Raw genomic sequence first — 23,316 nt, forward strand, 5'->3', positions numbered from 1 at the left:
CCAGAGAGCAGCATGGCCCGGAGCCAGAGGGCAGCTGGACTTGCGGGCTGTTAGCTGGGGGACCCCAGAGCCGCAGTGCACCCTCTCTGGAGGGTGGAGCAGGGGGTGTGCAAGTCTCTTCTGCTCCCTGAAAAGTACCCAGTTCTGTCTTGTGATACTGACTGCCTGAGGATGGAAGAACCGCTTTTGACACTCCTATTTAGGGCCTGCACTCGTCATCTTGAACATAAATAGAAAGGTCTGGCGGGGCCCTGCAGCAACTGTGTGCTGATGTACTATGGCTTGAGGGTCTGGGGGGGGTGTGTGTATGAGTGTGAGAGGGACGGTGGGTAGTGGCAGAATGTGCATTTCCTCCATGTTTAGTCAGGTCCTGCCTCCTTAGGAATCACAGGATCAGGGGTGGCCCTGATGGATGCTGGGAAGATGGGGAGGCACAGGGTCCTGTCCAGAGAAGCCCACTTCCCCAGGGTCATTCGCCCCATTTCTGTTAACAAGGCGGCTCCACACGCAGGTAGGAGGGTGGCATGAGGAGTTGTGTTGGGCTCAGTCCCACTGACTGCTTCCTGCTAGTTAGCCTTCCTATACCTCATCACCCACTTCTGTGAAATGGGAACAGTAACAGGGTCCACCTCTCGGGTTGTCATGAAGACTGAATGAGCTGAACCAGAGCCTGATTCCTGGTGAGCAAGAATGGAACCCTAGATGTGTTAGTCCTCGTCCAGCTCCTGTATCTCCTGAGAATGAAGTGCGTGCCTCCTCAGTGGCTCAGTGGCCAGTCAGCTCCGTGTCCTGCCCTTTGCTTTGGCAGGTGGCATGCAGTCTTCTGAGCGCCTGAGTCGTTTGGGCAGCCTGGTGGCCGAGGCTGCAGTGGGAGCCCAGCCCGGAGAGGAGCGAGGTTAGGTTTCCTTTGGAAATGTTGAGTGAGGCCTCCCTGTTGTTCCTCTGCAGTGGTTACGTTTTCTCAAGTCTTGACTGGTGAGGGGGATGAGAAGGAAAAACCACCACCGCTACGAGGAGCTATTGACACAACCTCTTGGTCTCAGATCCCTGAGCGACCCCCTGTGCTCCCCCAAACCCCACCAACTGCAGACCAGCATTAATGGACCCTGGGGAGGGGTGCTTGCTCTGTGCAACCCAGCAGCTCAATTGTGTCACCCAGCAGGGAGCCAGCTCACCCATCTCTTGTGCTGGGGAGCCATCAGTTATAAAAGTACCCACCACAGCGTCTTCACATCCTCCAGGGGGGTTGTGTGGGCACCGCTTGTTTGAGCCTGGCGTTCATGGATGCTCTGACCTCCTGGGTTCTGATCACTGCCTTCTCTCCATCTTTCCCACCTTTCTTTGCCAGGAATGGTAGCCTAGCCCCTCGAATCTAGAAGAGTCTGTGCCTCTAACTTGTGGTTAGGCTTGCCATGTGGAGCCTCCTTGAAAAATATAATGAGAAACTTGGCAAGTCCAGTTCAGCCTTCAGCCATGCAGCACTGATGGGCCCCCGACTGATATTGGGGTGTGTGGCTCCATGTGACTTGGCCTGACAGCCAGGCCCCTCCCCATTGAGATGCAGAGGATCACACCTGTGTGGTGGGGTGTGCAGGGAGCAGGCTGCCAGGGCAAGGGGAGACAAGGAGGGAAAAAAAATAAGGGGCTTGATCAACTCACCTAGAGGGGAAGATAAAGCCAAGAGGGGCCATGTCAGCTTTGACCAGAAGAGAGAAGCTCTCTGGGCATTTCTGATCCGGAATGCCTCTCTGTGGGTGGGAGTTCAGGTGGAGTGGCTCTCTGTTCCTGACTTTTTCATGTCCTGGCCCAGCTTTGTGCTGCCCTGCGCTGCCCAGATCCAGGGCAGGTTACCTCCCTGTGGTCACAGAACCAAGTCCCCAGCCAGCCCTTAGAAGTGCCTGCCAGTAAAATGGCTCAGCCATCTCCCAGGGGAGCACAGTCCAGATGTGGCCCAAAAGGCGTCCTCAGGTCAGCTTGTTGGGTTGGAACTCCCAGCTGGAATTTCTCCTCCTCCTTTTTCACTGTAGCCAAGGCAGCAGTTGGGAAAGATACGTGTGGCAGTGATAGAGATGCTGGTTAGGGCCAAGCTGCCCTCCCTGCTGTTGGAAGGTGGGGCGGGGGTCTGTTGGCTACTTCATGACAAGTAGAGGCATCGTCTCCACCAACCCCAGCTGATCAGTGAATATTCAAGGTCAGTTTGAACTTGGAAGATAGATTCATACAGTCAACCTGAAAGTCCATGGTATTTGACATTTTCTTCTAAGGTTATCAATTAGCTTCCCAACTAAAAAGTTGATTCTACCTTACACCTCTCACATTTTTCCATAAAAAAATTTTAATTGAATAGTGGATTTTGCCTCAGAGTAGTTTTTTAATTGAATAGTGGATTTTGCCTCAGAGTAGTTTTTTTTTTTTTTTTCTGATTAACATTCCCTTGTTCATAAATATGATAGCAGATATAGGAGACTGAACTAAAGTTGTAAGTCATTCATTTATTCAACAGATTTATAAAAATTTTACTTTATATTGGAGCTAGTTGAAAAACATGTTTCAGATGTACAGCAGAGTGATTCAGTTACAGCAGAGTGATTCATATACAGATACATATATGCATTCTTCTTCAGATTCTTTTCCCATTTAGATTATTACATAACATAGAGCAGAGTTCCCTGTGCCGTACAGTAGGGCCTTGTTGGTTTTAAATAGAGCAGTGTGTACCTGTCAATCCCAGACTCCCACCCTGTCCTTCCCTGCCGCCCTCCCCCAGTAACCAGAAGCTTGTTCTCTAAGCTTGTGAGTCTTCACCAGATATTGATTGTCTTTTATGTCCTCCACGTGGTCCTAGGTCACTAAATCCCAGCCCTTGTGTAGCTTACATTCTAATGGTGTGATGATCTTGGGACTACTTAATACCTTAGGAAGTTTTGTTTTGTTCTGTTTATAATTAATAGAGTTCTAGAGCAGTTGTAGGTTTACAGGAAAATGGAGCAGAAAATACAGAGACAGCCCTTATCAACCCTGCCCCCTCTCTGGTTTTCACTGTTGTTTACATATTGCATTAGTGTGGTGCTTCGTTATCATTGATGGGCCAGTATTACACTATTGTTAACTAAACCTACAGTTTTCACGAGGGTTCACTGTTTGTGTCGTACATTCTGTGGGCTCTGCAGATGTCTTGTGGTGTGTATTCACCATCACAGTATCAAACTGAGTAGTTTCCTTGCCCCAAACATCCCATGTGCCTCACCTAGTCATTCTTCTCTCCTCCCAACCCCCTAGCAACCACTAGTCTTTCTACTGTCCCTAGTTTTGCCTTTTCCAGAATGTCATGGATTTGGAATCATACAGTAGATTGCGTTTTCTGATTAGCTTCTCCCACTCAGCAATGTACGTTTCCTCAGGAGGTTTTGTTTTTGTCCTGTGCTTGTAGTTTGGATTAGATCCCGACAACTTGCAGTCCTTCGTGACTTGGGTTGCTTTTGACTCCACAGAACTGTAGTGGCCGACCCTTGACTGTGCCTAAGTTGCTTCATTCCAGATGCTGGGCTTCCAGCTCCATGTGAATAAGCTGGTGGGTGGGAGAACCAAGCACGATCTGGTGCATCATAGTGCCTGGGGACCTCCGATCCCCTTCACACAGAGTTCATTGAAACAGTCTGCTGAAGATCCCAAGGGGAAAGTGACCCTGAAGGAAGTGAACAGGTCAGAAGGTCGGTTGACACAGGCCAGTCCTGCCTTTCAGAGTGGCTGACCCCGCCTGGCGGAGGCTGTTTATCCCGCCACTGGACCGCTCTTGTTTTTTATCCGATCTCCACCTGAATAAACAGATCCGGAACGTCATCTGCAGCCAGGCTGAGAATCGCGCCAAAATTCCCCAGGGAACTGGTGATTCACCAGCAGCGGGTGGGGGGAGAGGGAGTGAGCAAGAGACAGAAGGAGACCTGCTTTTTCGGAGTCTCATTTCCTGTCCAGCAAATAACCCAGGCTGGGCCCTTCTCACAAGGCACTGGTTTCTTGAAGCAAATTATCAATTTATGCAATAAAACAGATGGTTTGAGTTTTCATTTTTAAGATGATGAATGCAAAGCAGCCTAGTGAGAGGGTGATGCTTTTAAATGTCATTCTGCGAAGAGAAACTTTTCTTCAAGTTGGCCGAGGAAAGCTGTTCTGAATTCATGGGTTGTTTAAAAAATCTCTTTATCTTTATTTTCAAGATGCTTATGGGCATTGGTCCCAATGACGGGGATATTCACAGTTTTCTTGCCGATTTTGAGACTTAGAATTGCTCATTGTCTTTTTTCCCCCCCTTTTTGGTGCTCATTAAGCCCCTACTTATAATAAAATTACTCTCTTTGACTCCTGAACAAGATTAGATTGAGCTTTGTTATGCTGTGTGGTCCCAGGCTATATTCCTAATGCTTTACATGGGGAAAGGGTACTGGGAAAGGGACACATCGGGGTGGTGGTGTCTCAGAATGTGGTTTAATGAGCCAGCATGAAACATGGCACTTGGATCAAATGACTTTTCAGATTCATTTCAGCCCTGAGGGATTTGGTTAAAAGGAATGTACCAGTGTCTGCAAAGGCTGAACATAAATGTGTAGCAACGCCACCCTAGACGCTGATGCATGCTAGACCTGCAGGCAAGTACGCACCGAAAGATACGTGCAAAAGGCACGTTCCTGTGCTTGAATGTGGTTTTTGCAGTAACCCAAACTGAAAGCAACTCAGTATCATCAGCAGCAGAATGGAAAATAAATTGCTGTAGAGAAGTACTACATGATGATGAAAAAGAATAAAGTCCTGCTAATGCAACAACAAACAAGATGTTTGTTTCTTGGCAGGAAAGCTATGACAGTCCTAGATGGCATGCTGAAAAGCAGAGACAACTCTGCCAACAAAGGTCCTTACCGTCAAGGCTATATGGTCTTACCAGTGGTCATGTATGGTTGTGACAGACCCTAAAGAAGGTGGAGCGTCGAAGAATTGATGCCTTCAAACTGTGGTATTGGAGAAGACTACTGAGAGTCACTTGGACACCAAGGAGAGCAAATCTATCAATCTTAAGCGAAGTCAGCCCTGAATACTGTTTGGAAGGACTGATGCTGAAGCTGAAACTCCAGTATTTTGCTCATCTGTTGCAAACAGCTGACTCATTGGAAAAGTCCCTGATGCTAGGGACAGTTGAGGGCAGAAGGAGAAGAGGGCATCAGAGGATGAGATGGCTGGATGGCATCACCAATGCAATGGACTTGAACTTAGACCAACTTTGGGAGACGGTGAGGGACAGAGAGGCCTGGTGTGCTGCAATCCATGGGGTTGCAAAGAGTCAGACACAGCTGGGCAAGAGCATGGATGGGTCTCATATGTGGAGCGAAAGTAGCCAGATATAAAAGAGTAAATATGGAACAATTCCATGTAGATGAAGCACAGCAATAGGCAAAATTAATCTTAGGTGATAGAAATTACAGTTGCCTTGGAAAGGAATAAATGACAAGGAAAATGACAAGAGGAAGCCTGCTGGGATGTTGAAAATGTCCTGTGTCTGTCATGTGAGTGTAGACCCTTTATTAAAATGCATTGAACTCTATGTTGATCATTTGTGCACTTCTCAGTATGCCTGTGATATTTCAATAAAAGCATTTGCAAACAGAACAGCCCCCCCACACAACACATGGCCTGTTGTATAGTTTTCATATTTTTTATATTTTTCAACAAAGGATAAAAAATACAGGAAAAATATTTTTTATATTTTTCAACAAAGGAGAAATCATGATCTTGTTTGTTCTTGAATGATGAATGTCTTGTAGCCCTTGCAGAAATTCAGTTGGACCCCCAAGGTAGCCATCAGGGCTACTTTGCCCGGCACTGAGTTTTGTGCTAAATCACTAATACCTTGTGCGCACCTTCATCCTCCTCATTGTGATCAGACCTTGGAGCACCTGCTCCAGGTGGGGCATGGGGTTAGGTGCAGAGTCATAGGAAGAGTTCCAGGGCAGCACAGTGATGGACCAGGTGCAAAGTGCTGTGGGTGCTCCAAGGCTGCAGGGTGTGGCGTTTGATTAACCATGTCTGCCAAGGGCACTCTGGGGAATGGACTGGGGCAGGGATGGGAATGGTGCAGGTGTGTTACATTTTTCCCTCCATTTCCGGGCTAGATTGTGTGAAACTGTTTCTTAGCCAGAGGTTCAAATGAGGTGAGAGCTATAATTTGAATTTTGCTGATTATTAAAGGCATGATTTTAAGGTAACCCTATGCAAGACATGCTATTTCTAGTAATAGTCATCACTGCAGGAGTTGACCACTGTGAGTCACGACACTTGTCTGGGAGAGCCTGGGGCATGCCTGCTTAGAGTTAGGACTATGTTGGCTAGCTTCAGTGTGTTTCTTTTTGCCTCACTGCAAGAACTAAAAAGAGTGAGGATGCACAAGTGTGGATCTGTTCTCAGATCACACTGTCAGCCTGCCTGCTCCACTGGCCCCTGTCAGGAACCTGGATCATCATCTGAGGTGCATAATAAATGGTGTAAGCTTAGGTTCCATTTCACTTCTTGAAAGGGTAGAGAAGGCATCAGTGGGGAAGGCATCGATTAGTGAAGTCTGACCTGGGCACTGGAGGGAGCACTGTAGGTTCTGTTGCAGTGAGGCACTTAGCCTCATTTTGCAGGTGATTAAACCAGATCCAAAAAGAGTGATTTGCACACAATTCTAAAGCCAGAATTAGAAACAGAGCTAGAATTAGAATCTGGGTCCCTGCCCCTAGAAACCCAAACTAGTTGCTGAAGTGTAGACCAGAGGTCAGTAAACTACAGAGGGGCAAATCTGGCTCACAGCTTGTTTTTGTAAATAAAGTTTTATTGGAACGCAACCACACTCATTGGTTTACATATTGGCTACTTTTACACCCCAGTGTCAGAGTTGAGTTGTCATGACAGAAACCAAATGACCCCAATAGCCTAAAATATTTAAAATCTGGCTCATTATAGAATACGTTGCTGACCCCTGGTGTAGACAGTAGGTGCATAATTTTAGCAACCAGCAATAATCCATTTGACCCCTCTTGACCCTGCCTTCTTTGATCTCCTTGCCGTTTTTTCCTGGCTGTTATCTGTGACATGAGATCTTTCCCACCACTCACAGGACTACCTTGTAAACCCCAGTTTACACAACTGTACTGGAACAGTCACTTACGATAAAAACTTTTAAATGTTGGTTTCAAATGCCTCGGTCTGTTTTCCTGTCTAATTTAACATCAGCTCTGAGAACATGGCCAAGTGGAGAGAGCTTATCTTGCCGCTCTCTGCCTTTGAAGCCTGATTTTATTTGTGAAGCCTTTAACAGGTGTTGGTTTAATAGACTTCTGCCGTATTAAGTTTTCTGTGCCCCAGAGGGCAGCCCAAGGGGGAAACCAACCCTGGATGGACCACAGGGGGCGTGGTCTGCCCCCCCCCCGCCCCCTCCCCAAGTCCCTGTCACCAGTTAGAAGTCCTCGCATAGCACTGCCCCCTCCCCTCTCCTCACTCTTTGTAAACCTAAAGGCATCCCTTTGCAGCTTGTCTGCACTGTTCTCTTCTTTCCATCCAGAGTATCCTTAAGAACTTGAGCTTCCTCTGTCTTATTTGCTGAGCTTGGCTCCCCTCGCCCTCTGCAGACTCATTGGTCACGCAGGCCTTTGGGAGGCTGGTACAAAAATCAGGCTGGGTTGAGACCGATGACGCAGACCGAGTCTTTGCTGACCTGGGGAGAGGCGGCCAGCATTCACATCTAGCCAAGCTCAGCTGAAGGCTTACTGATTGACCCTGGGGTGGTGCACTTAAAATTCCGCCTAGAGAGCCTCTTGGACGGGCTGGCAGTTCCTCATCCCCTGGGCTCGCATGCTGGCTCCTCTCGTGTCCCAGCTGGGCTGACTGCAGGCAGAGTCCCGATGTTTTCAGCTGTAAAGCAGAGATGATGGCGAAGTAGAGTACCTTCCTTGTGAGATCACATGTGATTTCATGGAGCCATCACCAGGGCCTGTGACCTACAGGTGTCCAGTAACTGGTCGGCTGTTGTCGAGAAGAGCTTGGACAAAGATTCAGAGGTTATAATGATGACTGTGGGCCTTCTTGAAAACTGGACAGTTAGTTACATTAAAGGACTAATAGGGCCCCTCATAGTACACATGGCAGTAAAAACATGCGGAGTTTTAGAAAAGTAGGACAGCCCTTGAGGCGGCGTGGGAGGCTTCCCCTGCCTGCTGGCTGTTCGCTCTAACCTAGAGGGATGGATGTCTGGAGCGGGTGTCCCGAGGGGGCGGTTTAGTGAGTTGGGTCAGGGGTGTGGGCCTGAGTCCCACTTGCTACTAGGACTGAGAAAGGGGATTGTTGGGGACCCATCATATCTCTAGCCCCCGACCCTGAGTCCTGCAGAAGCTTCAGTCTGGGATTTACTTTGAAGCACAGCGCCCCAAAGAGCCCCATCTCTCAGTGTCAGGGTTTTTTATACTCTCCAGCTGGAACAGACTCATGTCGTGCATGAAGCTAAGAGTGAGATCTCTGAGTCAGCTCTCTGCTCCCTAGAGAGGAATTGGTCCGGCCTGTTTGCATTGAAATGTGGCAGACAAATAGGAAACCATATTCCTTCTCTTTCCAGAGCACCTCCCACAAACTAGATACTGATCCTGGCTCTGAGGATACAGATTGGGCTAATAAAAACAAGAACTCATTTATTGAGAACTTGCTTCATGTCAGGTCATGTCAGCCCAAGGGGCATAGAAACTTGACACCCCACGTTATAGCAGTTCACACCTGTAAGTGCTGTAATGGGGATTCGAACTCAGGCAGGGCTCTGCTCGTGGCATGTTCCAGCCCATGAAGAACAGCTGGCCTTGGGTGAAATTGCTGGGGTCCACAGAAACATCCAACAAGATGTGATTCTTGCTCTGTGAGAGAAGGGAGACGACCTGTGGGGTCAGCTTTTCTGAACATGAGGAATTTGGGAAGAGTTTGGTCAGGGCACTGGGCTAGAGTCTAGAGCAGAGAGACCAGACCTGGGGGAGAAGATGACGTGCAAGAAGCTCTGAAGTCACTGTGGGCTAGGTCATTTGCCTCTGAGCAGAGTTGCCACAGAGCAATTGGCTAACTTTCCTTCATGTTTCTTGATTATACTCATCTGCTTGCATGGTTTTCTTCTACTTAAATGTTGTGGAATGCTGTGCTAAATTGCTTCAGTTGTGTCTGACTCTTTGCAACGCTATGGACAGTAGCCTGCCAGGCTCTTCTGTCCATAGGATTCTACAGGCAAGAACACTGGAGTGGGTTACCATTTCCTACTCCAGAGGCTCTTTCCAACCCAGAGGTCGAACCCATGTCACTTTCGTCTCCCACATTGTCAGGTGGGTTGTTTACCTCTAGTGCCACCTACTTAAGTGTTCAGGTGAGTCCCAAATCTGTGTCTAGGTTCCGCCTTTCTGAATGAAGTCTGTGTTCATTCTTTGTGATTCCTTCAACAAGTGTTTACTGAGGACCTACTATGTGCCTCACACTATCCTAGTGGCTGGAGACACAGTAGTAGTCAAAACAGACAAACATCTCTCCCTTCAGGGAGCTACATCCTGAGGAGAGAGAAGATGTTAAACTAGAAATTAACAAAGTACTGGGAGTATTAGATGATAGAAATATTATGAGAAATAAAGCAGGCAAAAAAGTGGAAAGTGTGAATGAGTGTGTGTGTGTGTGTGTGTGTGTATTTGTATGTGTGTGAGGGAAAGAAATTAGGAGGCAGAGGCTTATAGTTTTAGAGAATGTTGCCCAGGCCACCTCATTGAAAAGGTGATGTGTGAACAAAGATGGAAAGGAAGTGAAGGCACGGGACCTGCGAATCTCTGGGGGAAGAGCATTCCAAGCCGTGGGAAAGGCATTTGCAAAGATCCTCAGGCAGGATCCTGCCTGCCGCGTCCAAGGGCCAGCATTCTGGGCAGGGTACAAAGCGGAAGGGTAGGAAGGGAGGCAGCAAGGCAGGTGTGTGGCAGCTCACATGGGCCTTGGAGGCTGTTGTGTGGACTTAGTCCTAAGTGAGACACAGAGCTGTTATTCGAGTTTTAGCCAAATACATCCTGTGAATTGCATTGATTTTTCTTTTTGTTTTGTTTGTAAATTGTAGTAATATACACATTATGTATAATTTACCATCTTAATCATTTAGGTGTACAGTTCAGTAGTGGTAAGTACACTCGTGTTGTGTAACCAGTCTCCAGAGCTTTCTCCATCCTGGAAAATGAAAACTCCACCCCTGTTAAACCATTCCCCGTGCCCCAACCCCAGCCCCCTGGCAACCAGCACCACCCCGCTTTCTGTCTCAATGCATGTGACTGCTCTAGGCACGTCGTGGAAGTGGGACCATGAGGTATTTGTGTCTTGTGACCTGCGTTTTCCACTTACTGTCGTGTCCTCAGGATCCATCCATGCTGTAATGAGTGTCAGAACTTCCTTCTAAGGCCGAGTAACAGTCCACTGTCCGTACACCTGTCAGGTGTGTCCATCCGTCCACTCATCCATTGGCTGAGCTGCTTCACCTCTTGGCTGCTGTGAATGATGCTGCTGTGATCCTGGGTGTACAGATCACTGTGCGGTCCACTTTCATTTCTTTTGGATGTATACCCAGTAGAATTCCTGGGGCCCATGCTGGTAATTCTGTGCCTACTTTGTGGAAGAACCACTGTACCGTTGTCTTCAGCAACAGTACCAGGATCCCAGCTTCTGCACACCCTCTCCCACACGTACTGTTCCTGTTTTTGTTTGGTCTTTAATAGTGGTCATGCTGTAGGTATGGGGCACTAACTCATTGAGTTTACCTAACGAACAGTGATGCTGAGTATCTTTTGGTGTGCTCATTTGTCATTTGTTTATCATCTTTGGAGAAATGTCTCTTCAAGGCCTTTACCCATGTTTTATTTGACTTGTTGGGGTTTCTTGTGTGTTGGTCGCTGAGTTGTAGTTCCTGTGTGTTCTGGTTATTTTCTGCTTATCAGATACATGGTTTGTGAATGTTTTCTCCCATTCTGAGAGATGCCCTGACAGGATTTCTCTGGATGTTGAGTTGAGAGTAGGCCGGAAAGGGCTAAAGATGGAAGGGGTAGCCCGTTACCTCATTATTGTTCTGTACTCGCTAAGTTGTGTCTGACTCTTTGTGGCCCCAGGGACTATAGCCCACCAGGCTTCTATCCATGGGATTTTCCAAGCTAAAATACTGGACTGGGTTGCCATTTCCTTTTCCAGGGGATCTTCCTAACCCAAGGATCGAACCCATGGCTCCTGTCACATCTCCTGTGTTGTAGGCAGATTCTTTACCACTGAGCCACCAGGAAAACCAAGTCACCTGGTTTTCTTAATATTTCTGAACTAGAAAATTGCACATCACCATTCTGTGGTGTCCAGATCCTGTGGCCCTGTCTCTGTTGCCACCACCTCTTGCCTGGTCCCCTGGAACACAGACACCCTACTCCTCAGAGGCTCTTGAGGCCTCGCCTCTGCTTCTGCCCTGCCCATCTCCTGCCTGCATCCACAACCCCCAACCCCGGAGCTGGCCCCGCCGCAGAATCCACCCCAGCTCCCCTCTTCCTCCTGGCAGATCTCACCCATCCTCACTCCCACGCTCCGTTGTTCCCCATCTCCATGGCTGCCTCTTCTGCTCACCAGGGAACTCTTTCCAGCGTGTGAAAGAGACCCGTCTTCATCACAGCATCCTTCCTCCAGCCCGGGCCTGGCACAGAGCGGGGCCCAGATCGTGTTTGATTCAGTGAATAAATACACAGAGGAGAAAGAAGAAAGAAGGTGTAGGATGAAAGAGACAGGGAAGACGGAGCGGGGGAGCACTGGGGGTGGCCGCAGCTGTCCCGTGGCCCCTTGGACTGTGTACGGTTGGTCCCCCTTTGTGCGACTTGGGGCCAGCGGCGCCCCCCTCTTCTTTCCTTAGACCTTCTTTTTCCTGGCTCCCTGGTACTGCATTCAGAGTTCCTGGATGGGGCTCAGCTCTGTTCCCTTTATTTCTCCTTCTTTTTTCCCATACTTTACATAATAAAGGTTTCCTTTTCTATTCTTTTTTTTTTCCTTTTTATTTGGAAGTCAGAAAACTGAAGAGACTATCTTTATTAAGAACTTAATAAAGAACTCAAAGGAAGTAGTTTGGTGGGGGGAGCATGGAAGAAAAAGTGGCCTTTCACTCCAGGGAGATTTTGCTATGTGTAAAGGGAGCTGTACCCTCGTAAATGGGTTTTCAGGTTCAAGGCCTGGGAGAGATGGGAAGAAAATAAAGGCATCAGTGAGAAGGCCCAGAGCTTCTGGGAAAGAGGGCCTTGTTTATGCCTGTTGGAACCGATCTGGTCAAGTGTTTGTTTAAAAAAGATGCCACTTGGTGAGCGACGCCTGGCTCCCTTGTGTCGTGTTCAAGACTGCTTGGATTGGCTGGAGCCCCCGAAACTGTTTACTCAGAAGCTGGCCCCAGTGAGCGCGTGGGACCAGAAGCACAGCGCCCAGCTCCACGGGGTCTGAAATATCTGGATACCAGGATCCGGGCTGTGGCGGCTTGAATCCACCAGGCAGGGCCAGACGCACAAGGGGGCTGGCCTGCTCCCTCCAGCCTTGGTTAGCATTTGTCGGATTTCTGCTGATTAGTAAATACTGGTTGGTGGGTGATTGAAACCGTGGTATTTGTTAGAAAGAGGATTCAAGGACAAATACGTCTCGGAGGGAGGTGAACACTGAACACACATGTGAACGTCTGCCAAACACAGCAGTGTGGTTCAGGTGGGACCATCCATATCCCTAAAGTAAGGAGACGTGGCCCCATCTTCCAGATGAGGAAACTTGAGGAACAGAGCTGTCAGGAGGGTGGGGTCAGAGGTGCAGGGCATTTGATTCCAGTCAGACACAGCGCTGAATTCCCGTTTCCCTTATTAGGTTGGCAGGATTCTGCCCCCCCTTGTTTTTTTTTTTTTAATCCCTTGTGCCTGTCGACACGCCTGGTACATGGTAGGTGTCGGTAAAATGTGAAGTGTGTAATGATGCGCTCAGTTGGATTAAATTGGATGCTGGCCTCTGGTGCCCACATTCTTGTGAGTGATGGGGTTGGCCTGGATTCTGAAGATTTTAGACATGAGCAGCCTCAAAAGCTGGCTGGTTGCATGGGGCACATCCTTTGTGGGAAAGTGTACTAGTGAGTTCTGAGTTCTGGTCATGCCAGGCTGCTCTCCACACGGCCAAAATATCACCCCTATGTTCCTGTCCTTGGGGAGAGCAGCCTGGCTTAGAACTTGGGCAGACAAACTTGTCACAGGCAAAGAATCTGATGGTCTGTCTAGCTTCCGGCCTGCAGGTAATAACCTGATGGAAAGAAGGATGGGAGACCTCATTTGCGAGTGTCATAGCATTTGTAATTCTCTGAAACTGCAGGGGGAAAAAATGTCTACAAGTGTGGAGGAAAATAGTTTCTTTGCAAAATGACGTGTTGGATTCACCTGCCTTGTGTGTTTTAGGCAACACAACAGGATTCGCAGCGTGGAGGGGAGTCAGCTGAAGGCTTACCTTTCCTTGCACGTGTTGGATCTCAGCGCCAACAACATCACAGAGATCCGGAGTACCTGCTTCCCACACGGCCTGCCCCTCACGGAGCTGTAAGTGCGTCGGGTCTGCAGCACCCAGGTCTGGACGCTGGTGGATGCCCGGCTGAGTCCGTGGGCCGGGCACATGCCTCCCATCTGTGCCCTCAGCCGGGCAGGGGCCACAGGTCCACAGTCCTCTGTTAGCCTGTTTCCGGCACGTCCACGTCAGCGGTGCTGTTCTGACTGTACTCGTGGGCCAGGGAGCTGACGTGGGGAGAGGCTCAGTAGCCTAACAGACGGACCATCTCAGAGCACCATCTCGCACTAAAACACGTGGCTGTGTGGACCACAGAGCCGGTTTTCTTCCTCCTTCCCTGCGCTGCCCCCTAGGAGAGCTTAGAGAAAAGATTGGGAGCAGTTGGGTGAGTGACAGCAGAGGGCAGCCTCTCTGCAGAGACTCAACCAGCCAGTGCTCACCCATCCTCTGGGTGCTCTCGACCTTCTTTGTCTGATCGTTGGCCTGTTTCTGTTCTGCCCTGTCTCACACCCGCTGATGGCAGACAGAAGAAAAACAGTCAAAACCTAGTTAACCCGCTGCTTGTTGGTAGGAAAATATTATTTTAGGGAAGAAACTGAAAACTCAGCTAAAGGCGTCTTCAGATGACATGCGAGCCCTCATCTCCTGGGTTACTACTGAGTACTCTAAGGGTGTTTGTGAGGTTGGTTTATGGGTCATTGTGACCCATCAGTTCAGAGACCAAGGCCGGGCACACAGATTTTTGAGACGCCCAAGGAGCCGAACAGTCTCTTTCTTAGGATGCATAAGGGTGCCCGAGGTGGAAGTGGGAGGCCTTGGCCGATCCTTCAGCTGATGGAGTGGCCGATCCTTCAGCCCCCAGTGGGGCTTCTTAAAGAGGTCCGGCCACCCACCACCACCCTGCTTGGGACAAAAACACCTCCCCTGCTGAACCGCCTCGCAGTGACCTTCTCTCTCTCTGCACGAAAGCAGGGGGACTCTGTGTTTTGGCAGAAGCTGGCCGGTATATCTTCATCACACAGACCGTTCTTTAATCTGGAGTGTTAAGAACAAACAGTCCAGCTCCGTTTGCAAAGAATCCTCACGTGCCCTGTGCTGGGCCTCTGCCGGATGGAGACGAAGAATGCCTCCTTCCCTTCCCAGCTCTGATGTAGAAAATTCTCTCTGGTCTTTGCTCTTTTGTTAAAGGCACAACAAGCAGCATCGGTCCAGGGAAGGTGGAAGGAGAAGTGTTGTGGCCCCGCTTCCCTTCCCTCTTCCCCGCTGGGAACCATTCGTGCAGCTCTCCTTCACTAGAATGTTGTTCTGACACATTTGAAATGTTTAAAATGAAATGTTTTATGCACATTTAGAAGTCATACAATGGGATCCACTTCAGAATTAAAGGCCGTTTCCCCAAATTGTGAAACCCTCTCCGACCTTGCCTCACAGTGGACTTTCTGCTTCCTGAGGCTCTTCTCACCAACCTTGAACCCTGCCCCTTGGGTAGCAGCTGGCAAGGAGGGATTCCTGCAGCGGCCCAGCTAGAGTGGAGGTCACTGACTTCCTCCTGGAGTAGTCACCCTGGCTGAAAGCAGGGTGAGCTCTGGGCTCGAACAAGCCAGGCTTCTGTCACGTCTGAAGAAGACAGTCCTAATACCTGAGGCTGGGAGTGAAGATGGGCTTTGCAGCCTCAGAATGACAAATGTCTCGTTGGAAACCCAGCCTGCTGGGTGTGTTGTAGCTTGTTTTCCCAACTCAGCCAGGTCTGGCGTCTGTAACAGGACAAGGAAGGCCTCCTACTGACCCCTGCATTTTCTCTCCTGAATCCTTCCAGCAACCTGGCAAGCAACCGAATCAGCACCCTGGAATCAGGAGCATTTGATGGTCTGTCACGGTCACTGCTGACGCTTCGGTTGAGCAAAAACAGGATCACCCAGCTTCCTGTGAAAGCATTCAAGTTACCCCGGCTGACACAACTGTGAGTCCAGAGACCTGCGCCGTAATTAAGCTTAGCCAAACTTTATGGGGACCAGAGTTCCCCCAGGAGCTCGTTCCAAATGCACCCGCTTCCCCTACTCCCCTTCAATCGGGCTCTGCATAAACTACCATTAATGGCCGTGCAGCAGCACCTAATAAAAGCAAATTAGACGCTGGGTCTGGAGCCTGCAGACCGCCCCAGGTTGCTGAAAAAAGATCCTCTGAGGATACGCAGGCCAGTCCTCTTCAGCACTTCCCAAAACGCAGTGAGGAACCCTGCTGCTTAGCTGACCCTGGCTAATACATGGCCTGTGTAGACTGGGGTCCTTATTTATTTCGAGCTTTCTGTGTTTTTGTTTTTTTTAAGGAACCCATGTAATCTGTCCAGTGGCCTTTATGGGGTCCAGTGCTGCTTGAGCAGTTAAGAGAGGAACTTAGTGTAGCCAGAGGTAGAAAGCAAGAGATGGGTCATCTCCTCGGTCTCATAAGGTAGTTGATTGGATTTTTTTTTTTTTTTTTTTTTGGTAAAGAAAGGATGTGTCTGTTTAGTTTTTTGACTACCACAGCTGACCACACTCCTAGAATGGCCCAGGGTTTGGATTCAAGAAAACCTCTATTTACCAAAACCTGATGGACTGCCTGTTCTTCGGATTTTTGCCTTTCCAGTGTCCTTTTTTTCAGGAGAATACACTGATACTGGAGCTTTCGTTTAAGCAGAACGGATTGCTCAGGGGCAGGTATGGCGGCAAGACAGGGTGCCCCCTGCCCTGTCACTGCTGTGCTTCTCCCGCACACCCAGGCAGAGGGTCCCGAGAGCCTCCCTGATGCTCAGAATCTGGTGTGCGTCATGAGACACTACAGAAGAATTTGGGGAAAACCGAGGGCTCACTGCTCAGGCTGTGTTCTCCCTTCCCGAGTGTTACCAATGTAGCCAGCTCACCCAGATTCCTAAAATCTTCTGGTTCACTGAGGTCTCATCCCCGGAGGCCGGAGGCCCATGAGTGTGCTTCATGGTGGGTCCAGGCACCTCCTCCCGAATGCAGTTGGTGGGAAGTTGCCACCAGTATCCAGTTGTTCGAGTTTTCCTGGGTTGACACATCTGGTGGGGGTTTCTGCTGCTGAGCTAAGAGATGGCTCACCTAAGACGTTCATATCCTGAGTCACACCCTGTCCTCACTGCAGAGTCACGGTTATGGGAGAGGAAATAGGAGTGCTTACTCATTCTAGGGTGCAAGGGGGCCAGCTTCTAGGAGCCCTGGGCTCCCTTTCACACGTTAACAGTGGCTGGTTGGTGTCTTCGGTACACGGGCTTCCATGGTATGTCTGTGCTTCCCAGGACCTCCTACTGAGATTGTCCCAGGAGACTGCCTGGTGAGGGCTGTGGGGGGTGCATGGGTAGCGGATGCTCTGAACTGCTGGCCTCGTCTCTTTAGGGACCTCAATCGGAATCGGATTCGGCTGATCGAGGGCCTGACGTTCCAGGGGCTCGACAGTTTGGAGGTGCTGAGGCTCCAGCGAAACAACATCAGCAAACTGACGGACGGCGCCTTCTGGGGGCTGGCCAGGATGCACGCGCTGTGAGTCAGAGCCAGGCGCCAGGGCTTCAGCAGGGCCTTGAGTGATCCTCTAGGGCCCAGCCCCTGCCCTTTGGGACCTCAGTGGGGGCTCTCCTCTGTGTCTTTGGGATCTTTTGCTACCCCTGTGGTGTTATCTTGCAGGCTAGGATAGTCTCTTGGGGGAGTTTCAGAGGATTTGGTAAAGGGAGCTTGTCGGTGAGGATGGAAGGCAGGGGCTCCTTTGTGGGGGCTGTTCCTCTCTCCCATTTGCACTCCCCCTTACTGAATGCACGCTCAGGTGCCCAGCTCACAGTGCAGGCAAACAGTGCTCTAGCGTCAGACTTTGGAACAGAGAAAGGTTTATTACAGGGCCATGTGAGGTGGGTGGCTCATGCCCCAAGAAAACCCAGAGTCCCAAAGGCTTTCAGGAAAGTGTTTTTAACCGCCAAGTGAGAGAGGAGCATGGTTGCTTGTTACAACCAACAGCCCTGGTGTAGGAATCCCTTGATCTTGCAGCCATCCATTGAAGGTCAGGTCCTGATGTTCAGTAAACCTACCAGACAAAAGTTATTCTTAGTTCTGCAACTTCTTGTCTCTAGATGAGTGGAAAAGCGTCATATGGGCTAGTATTCTTCACACTCTAGGCAGCATTCTTAACCAGAAGCAAGAGAGATAGAATACAAAGGTTAAAGTACAGGGAACATCTATTATGGAGTCAGATTGTTCTTCCCGATTATACCCTTGCATCCCGTTCCTTGGCAGACAGTGGGCTCCCTTCCCACATCCTCTCCCCTCTCCCACACGCTACAGGAAGTTCCCTCTCCCTCCACTTCGGGTTTGACAGTCTTTCTTGATGTGCAGGTGGGCCAAAGAATGTATAGTTCATCCTGAGAGATTTATTTCTGTTCTGTGAGCTAATCAAGCCCCTCACTGCAGATGTTCCACTTCTGTCAAGGGAGCACTTGCTCCAGCCAGATGTGGACAGTCTTGGGGCTCGCCTGCCTCACAGAGGAACAGAAGAGCGTCCGGAGAGGGGCAGACAAGGCAGTTACCGAGCTTCAACTTTTAAATATTTACAATTGTTTATTTTTAATCAAAAGAAACGTACACTCAGTAGTTGAACAAAATCAGATAGTAAAGAAAAGCAGTTGTTGCCCAACCCTAGCCCTCAGTATCTCTCCCCGCTCAGTTCCCCTCGCAAGAGGCAAGCAGTCACTTCTCATCATGTTCTGTCTTTGTGTTCTGTTTGTAGTTCTGCTGGTGGTTGGTGGTTTGGTGGTTTAGTCGCTAAGTCGTGTCCGACTCATTGCCACCCCATGCACTATAGCCAGGCTCCTCTGTCCATGGGATTCTCCAGGCAAGAATACTGGAGTAGATTGCCATTTCCTTCTCCAGGGGATCTTCCCAACCCAGGAATCGAACCCGGGTCTCCTGAATTGCAGGCAGATTCTTTACCAATTGAGCTATGAGGAAGCCAATTTAATACACTAATACCGCTTACATTTTGATGTGTCATCATGAGATTTCTTGCTTTATGGTCAGTGATTTAACTTGCTCAAGACGCGCCAAAGCCCTTCAGTCTACAAGTTACACCACTTCATCTATGTCCTTGCTCAGTTATCTTTCCAACTGAAACAAAAACCAAAAACTCCAGGTCCAGTTCCATCACCTCCCTGTGCCTTCCTCATTATCAGGAGCATCTCAGTGTGCATCCCTTCATACACGCACGCACACACACACGCACTTTGTAAAAGACAGCTTAGCCTTGCTAAGCTTCACTTCCCCCGCTCTTCATCGTTCACCTTTGCATAACTCTGTCTCTTTTTATATATTCAAGAGCACTTGTCCTTGACATCCTTAAAACTGTTATTTTGGACTTTGGAAGCCAGGTGGTCATGCCCTGGGAGTCAGAGCACATTCTTAGGAAAACATGGAGTTCTTAGCACATACCATTTGGTTTTTCTGTTGAACAAATTCATGCAAACTGGGGGGTGAAGGAAGAGTTACCAGAAAACAGAAGATGTGAAAAGCAAAACCCGTGGCCCGAAGCCCCTGTGATAGCGCACACAGAGCAGGACGTGAAGTAGTAGCTTCTGGTCACAAGGCTGGTCCTGGGAGTGGCAGCGTCTGTGGCCGCACTGTCTAGAAGGATGATGGTAACTTACATCCCTACTTACTGAACTCAAACAGGAGTTCAGTTCTCAGCATGATGCTGAAATTCTGACCTGCGTTTTCTTCCTTCTCAGCATAGCCCTATGGAGTCAATACTTCCTGGGCATCTCCACTTCATGGTTATTCAGGCTCCTTCAACCAGCCAGGTGACAGAATTGAGAATTAGGTCGCAATATTTCAACCCCAGATGTCAAGCCATATCTCTTGGCACAGTGGTCACAGGCCCAGGCTTGGTTCACCTAGCTCTGGTTCTGGCCCCTCACTACTGGCTGAGCTGAGGAGCGAATCTTACGTTACCTCGCTTGTCTCAGCCTCAGTTTCCTCACCTGTAAGACAGGGATAGTGACGAGAGCTACCTCCTCATCTTTCTCTCATCTCTTCCTTGAATGGGCTCTGCCTTCTGCTCAGAGCTCCTCTGCTGGCGTGCTGCTGGTTCGCTTGTATGCCGCTAAAGAGGTTGCTTCTAGAAGCTTCCCTGTGGCCTGTGAGCTCTCTCAGTTGGCCTGAATCCTTACCACTGTCTGTGTAGCTTTACCTCCCCGCCACCCCACAGGTGTGCTCACACACGTCAGGGCACACCCCATCACGAGTCCTTCCAGCAGTATCGTCAGATTCTCGGTGCCGCCTGTGTGATGGCAGGGAGCAGCTCCTCTGCCGTCAGGTGGGTGGGCAGCTGCGTGACCCCGGGATCTGCACTCACCGCGCATGGGGCTGTCGTGGCAGGCACCTGGAGTACAACAGCCTGGCGGAGGTGAACAGCGGCTCGCTGTACGGCCTCACGGCCCTGCACCAGCTGCACCTCGGCAACAACTCCATCTCCCGGATCCACCGCGACGGCTGGAGCTTCTGCCAGAAGCTGCACGAGCTGTGAGTGTCCCGCCAGCTCTGCGGGTGACGGGGAACACACCCGGGGTGCCTCCCGCAGAGTCTGGGGAGCCCTGGGCCCCGTGACCCACAGCACAGGGGCTTGCGGGGGTTGTTGAGGGCCTGTTGCAGAGCGGGACCCTGAGGACCTGAGAGCCTGATTCACCTCTTCTAGACTCTGCTCCCCGTTTCAGATTAGCAGGGACCACTAAGAACAGCTGTTTTGAGAGCCTCTGTCCACACACGGATGCAGCATGTAACATATGCTTCTCTATAGAGAGAGCGGCTACAGGCAGACCTCACTGGTACTGTGCAGTTCGTCCCAGACCACCTTGTAAAGCAGATCCCACGCTTTTGGCTCCGCAGTACATAGAAAAGTGTTCTTCTGCTACACTGTAGTCTGGGTAGTGTGCAGTAGCATTATGTCTGAAAAAATGATGTACACGTCTTAATTTTTAAATACTTCATTACTGAAAAGTGCTGTGTATCACCCAACTACACAGGGTGCCAAAACCTTCAATTTGTTTAAAAAAGAAAAAAAGTGCAGTATCCTCAAAGCGCAGTAAAGCAAGGTATGTCTGTATTGGAGCTCAAACACAGAAAGGACAGTGAGCCCGAGAAATGGCGACACGTGGACAGTAAGGAATTTCTAAGTGTTTACCGTGTTTAAACGTAGTACTGGGCCTTTTTAGGTTGTGTTTTTATCTATTTGTCCACGTTCTCCCCTCTCCCCTTCCTCTCCCCTCCCCCCCCTCCTCCTTCCCCCTCAGCCCACCCCATACTGACCCGAAGTTTACATTTCAGTGAAGTCCGTCATTCCCTAGTGTAAAAATCGATAGGGGGGGTGTGTGTGTGTGTGTTGATAGGCGTGTGTGTGTGTGTGTGTCGATAGGCGTGTGTGTGTGTGTGTGGATAGGGGTGTGTGTGTGTGTGTCGATAGGGGTGTGTGTGTGTGTCGATAGGGGGGTGTGTGTGTGTGTGTCGATAGGGGGGTGTGTGTGTGTGTGTGTGTCGATAGGGGTGTGTGTGGGTGTGTGTGTCGATAGGGGTATGTGGGTGTTGATAGGGGTGTGTGTGTGTGTCAATAGGGGGGTGTGTGTGTGTGTGTGTGTCAATAGGGGTGTGTGTGTGTGCGTTGATGGGGGGGTGTGTGTTGTGTGTGTGTGAGCTGCACGGTATTCTCACGTGGACTGGGATGGCTTCTGAAAGGCTCTCCTTGGGCCAGGACCCCACTCGGGAGCTCCCAGGACCTTTGGTTTTCCATGGTCCAGGCCTGGGAGCTGTGGGGAAGCAGGAGAGGTCTTCTGATCCCCCAGAGTGCGTGCGCTTGCTCAGGCGAGGAGCCACCCGCCTGCTGAATGGCGGAGGGTGTGTGCCCCCAGTACTGAGGCGGTGGTGAGGGGCCCCTCCTCCTGCCCCCTCGGCCTGCCTTCTGTGCCCTTCAGAAGGGTCAGACACGGTCACGGGAATGTGTCCTGACCAGCCTAACACTATGTCCGACACTCAGGTAACCCTGGAGCCAGATTTAGGGCCGCCTTCCACGTGTGTGTCCCGCCCCTCCTTTAAGCTGAGTTCTTTAATTGCAGGTGAGGATGTCATTTTGGTCTCCTGCCAGGTCTTTGCAACTGACAGACACCATGACTTATTTCTCCAGGAGAGAAAAACTGTCACTCCCTGCTACCTTTACATACTTACTAATCTCTGAATTTATTTTCCTTCCTCCTGCCCTAGCCCAGAGTTCCCATTTTTTCAAGGATAGATGACTAATACGCTAGGTCACAACCCACAGCCACATCAGAGGTGCAGGGGGTGTGTTGGGAGGAAAGTGTGATTCTGACACTCAGAGGTGTGTGATTGGAGGTGTGGTCTGACCTGCTTACAGTAGGGAGATCATGCTAAGAGGCTGGCTCAGGTGAGGGCAAGGAACCCTGGAGGGACACTGGTCCCAAGGGTGCCGCCCAGGTGAAGCCTGCGGTTCAGTGAAGAAGTCTTGTTCCAGGCAGTGCCTGGTGGCGCCCTCTGCTGGCTGAGGGCAGAGGCTGTCCGGCTCCCTCGCTCATTGTGAGAACCCCCTGGGGTCCCATCCAGAGTCTCCGGCCACAGCCACGAGAAATCTTCCATGGCCTGAATCAGGACCAGCCACGGACACGAGGTGCAGGAAGGCATTGGAGCCTTGTGCTTGTTTGTTGAACGACCCTGTGTAGTGCTCAGTTTACAGATCTCCTTCCAAGAGTCAAACCACATGGGTGTCAAGCCCTGGTGGGTTTCTAGCTGTGAGACCATTTTGCCCTTGGGATTCTGGTGGGCATGTCCCTCCCCACTTGGACCCAGATGACTGGCTGACCCAGCTCCACCATCGGGAAAGGAGAAGGGAGGACAACGCCGAGCAACCTGATGGTGACGTTTGCTCTCCCCTCCTGTTCCTCAGGATTCTGTCCTTCAATAACCTGACCCGGCTGGACGAGGAGAGCCTGGCCGACCTGAGTAGCCTGAGCATCCTGCGCCTCAGCCACAACTCCATCAGCCACATTGCGGAAGGCGCCTTCCGGGGACTCAAGAGCCTGCGTGTCTTGTAAGTCTTTCCCCGTTGGGTTGATGGGACAGCAAGCCACCTGCCTCACTGTATTCCCTTCTCACAGGTCTTGAATTGGAATTAGATCCAAAGCTGACTTGTGCCACAGTCTCAAACTTTAATATCATGAAAACAAGCTGGTTGAGCAGAAAACTGTCCTTCATTCCCCGTGGGGTGGTGCCTAGTGATGAAGCCTCAAACTCGTCACCACGCGCTGGTTCCCACACTGCTCCTGATGGGACGTGGGGTCCAGCCGCTGGAACTGTCCCAGACAGCACGCCGCCCCCAGGACAGCAGCCCAGCTGGGGGCCGTCCTTGCATCCTGAGCCTCCCTGCAGTGACTCGTGGTTTGGTCCTGAGCATTTTTATCTGAGTGAGGGCAGTACTGAGGCGCGTGTTGGGCTAGCATCTCAACTTCTTCAGCACAAACTGCGTTCAGAAGCCCATGTCCACAGGAGGTGACGGGGGAGTCCTGTTTCTATCCCTGAGCCTCCTGAGGGTCGTTTAACCCAACGGAGGTGGTCGTGTCACCTTCCTCTCGGCGCCCAGTGAGGTGGAGGGAACTTTCAGAACTTGCTG

General features: G+C 50.3%; 1 protein-coding gene across 1 annotated transcript in view; it reads left to right on the forward strand.

Moving 5' to 3' along the window:
* LRIG1 (leucine rich repeats and immunoglobulin like domains 1) overlaps window positions 1-23,316 on the forward strand; it is a 115,170-nt gene that overhangs the window by 68,110 nt on the left and 23,744 nt on the right. Inside the window, exons 4-8 of the mRNA XM_005890961.3 lie at window positions 13,512-13,649; window positions 15,431-15,574; window positions 17,007-17,150; window positions 20,025-20,168; window positions 22,594-22,737. Coding sequence (XP_005891023.2) covers window positions 13,512-13,649; window positions 15,431-15,574; window positions 17,007-17,150; window positions 20,025-20,168; window positions 22,594-22,737 — 714 coding nt within the window. The remainder of the gene's footprint in view (window positions 1-13,511; window positions 13,650-15,430; window positions 15,575-17,006; window positions 17,151-20,024; window positions 20,169-22,593; window positions 22,738-23,316) is intronic.

This window comes from Bos mutus, chromosome 22 (genome assembly GCF_027580195.1).
Source record: "Bos mutus isolate GX-2022 chromosome 22, NWIPB_WYAK_1.1, whole genome shotgun sequence".
Taxonomy (NCBI): domain Eukaryota; kingdom Metazoa; phylum Chordata; class Mammalia; order Artiodactyla; family Bovidae; genus Bos; species Bos mutus.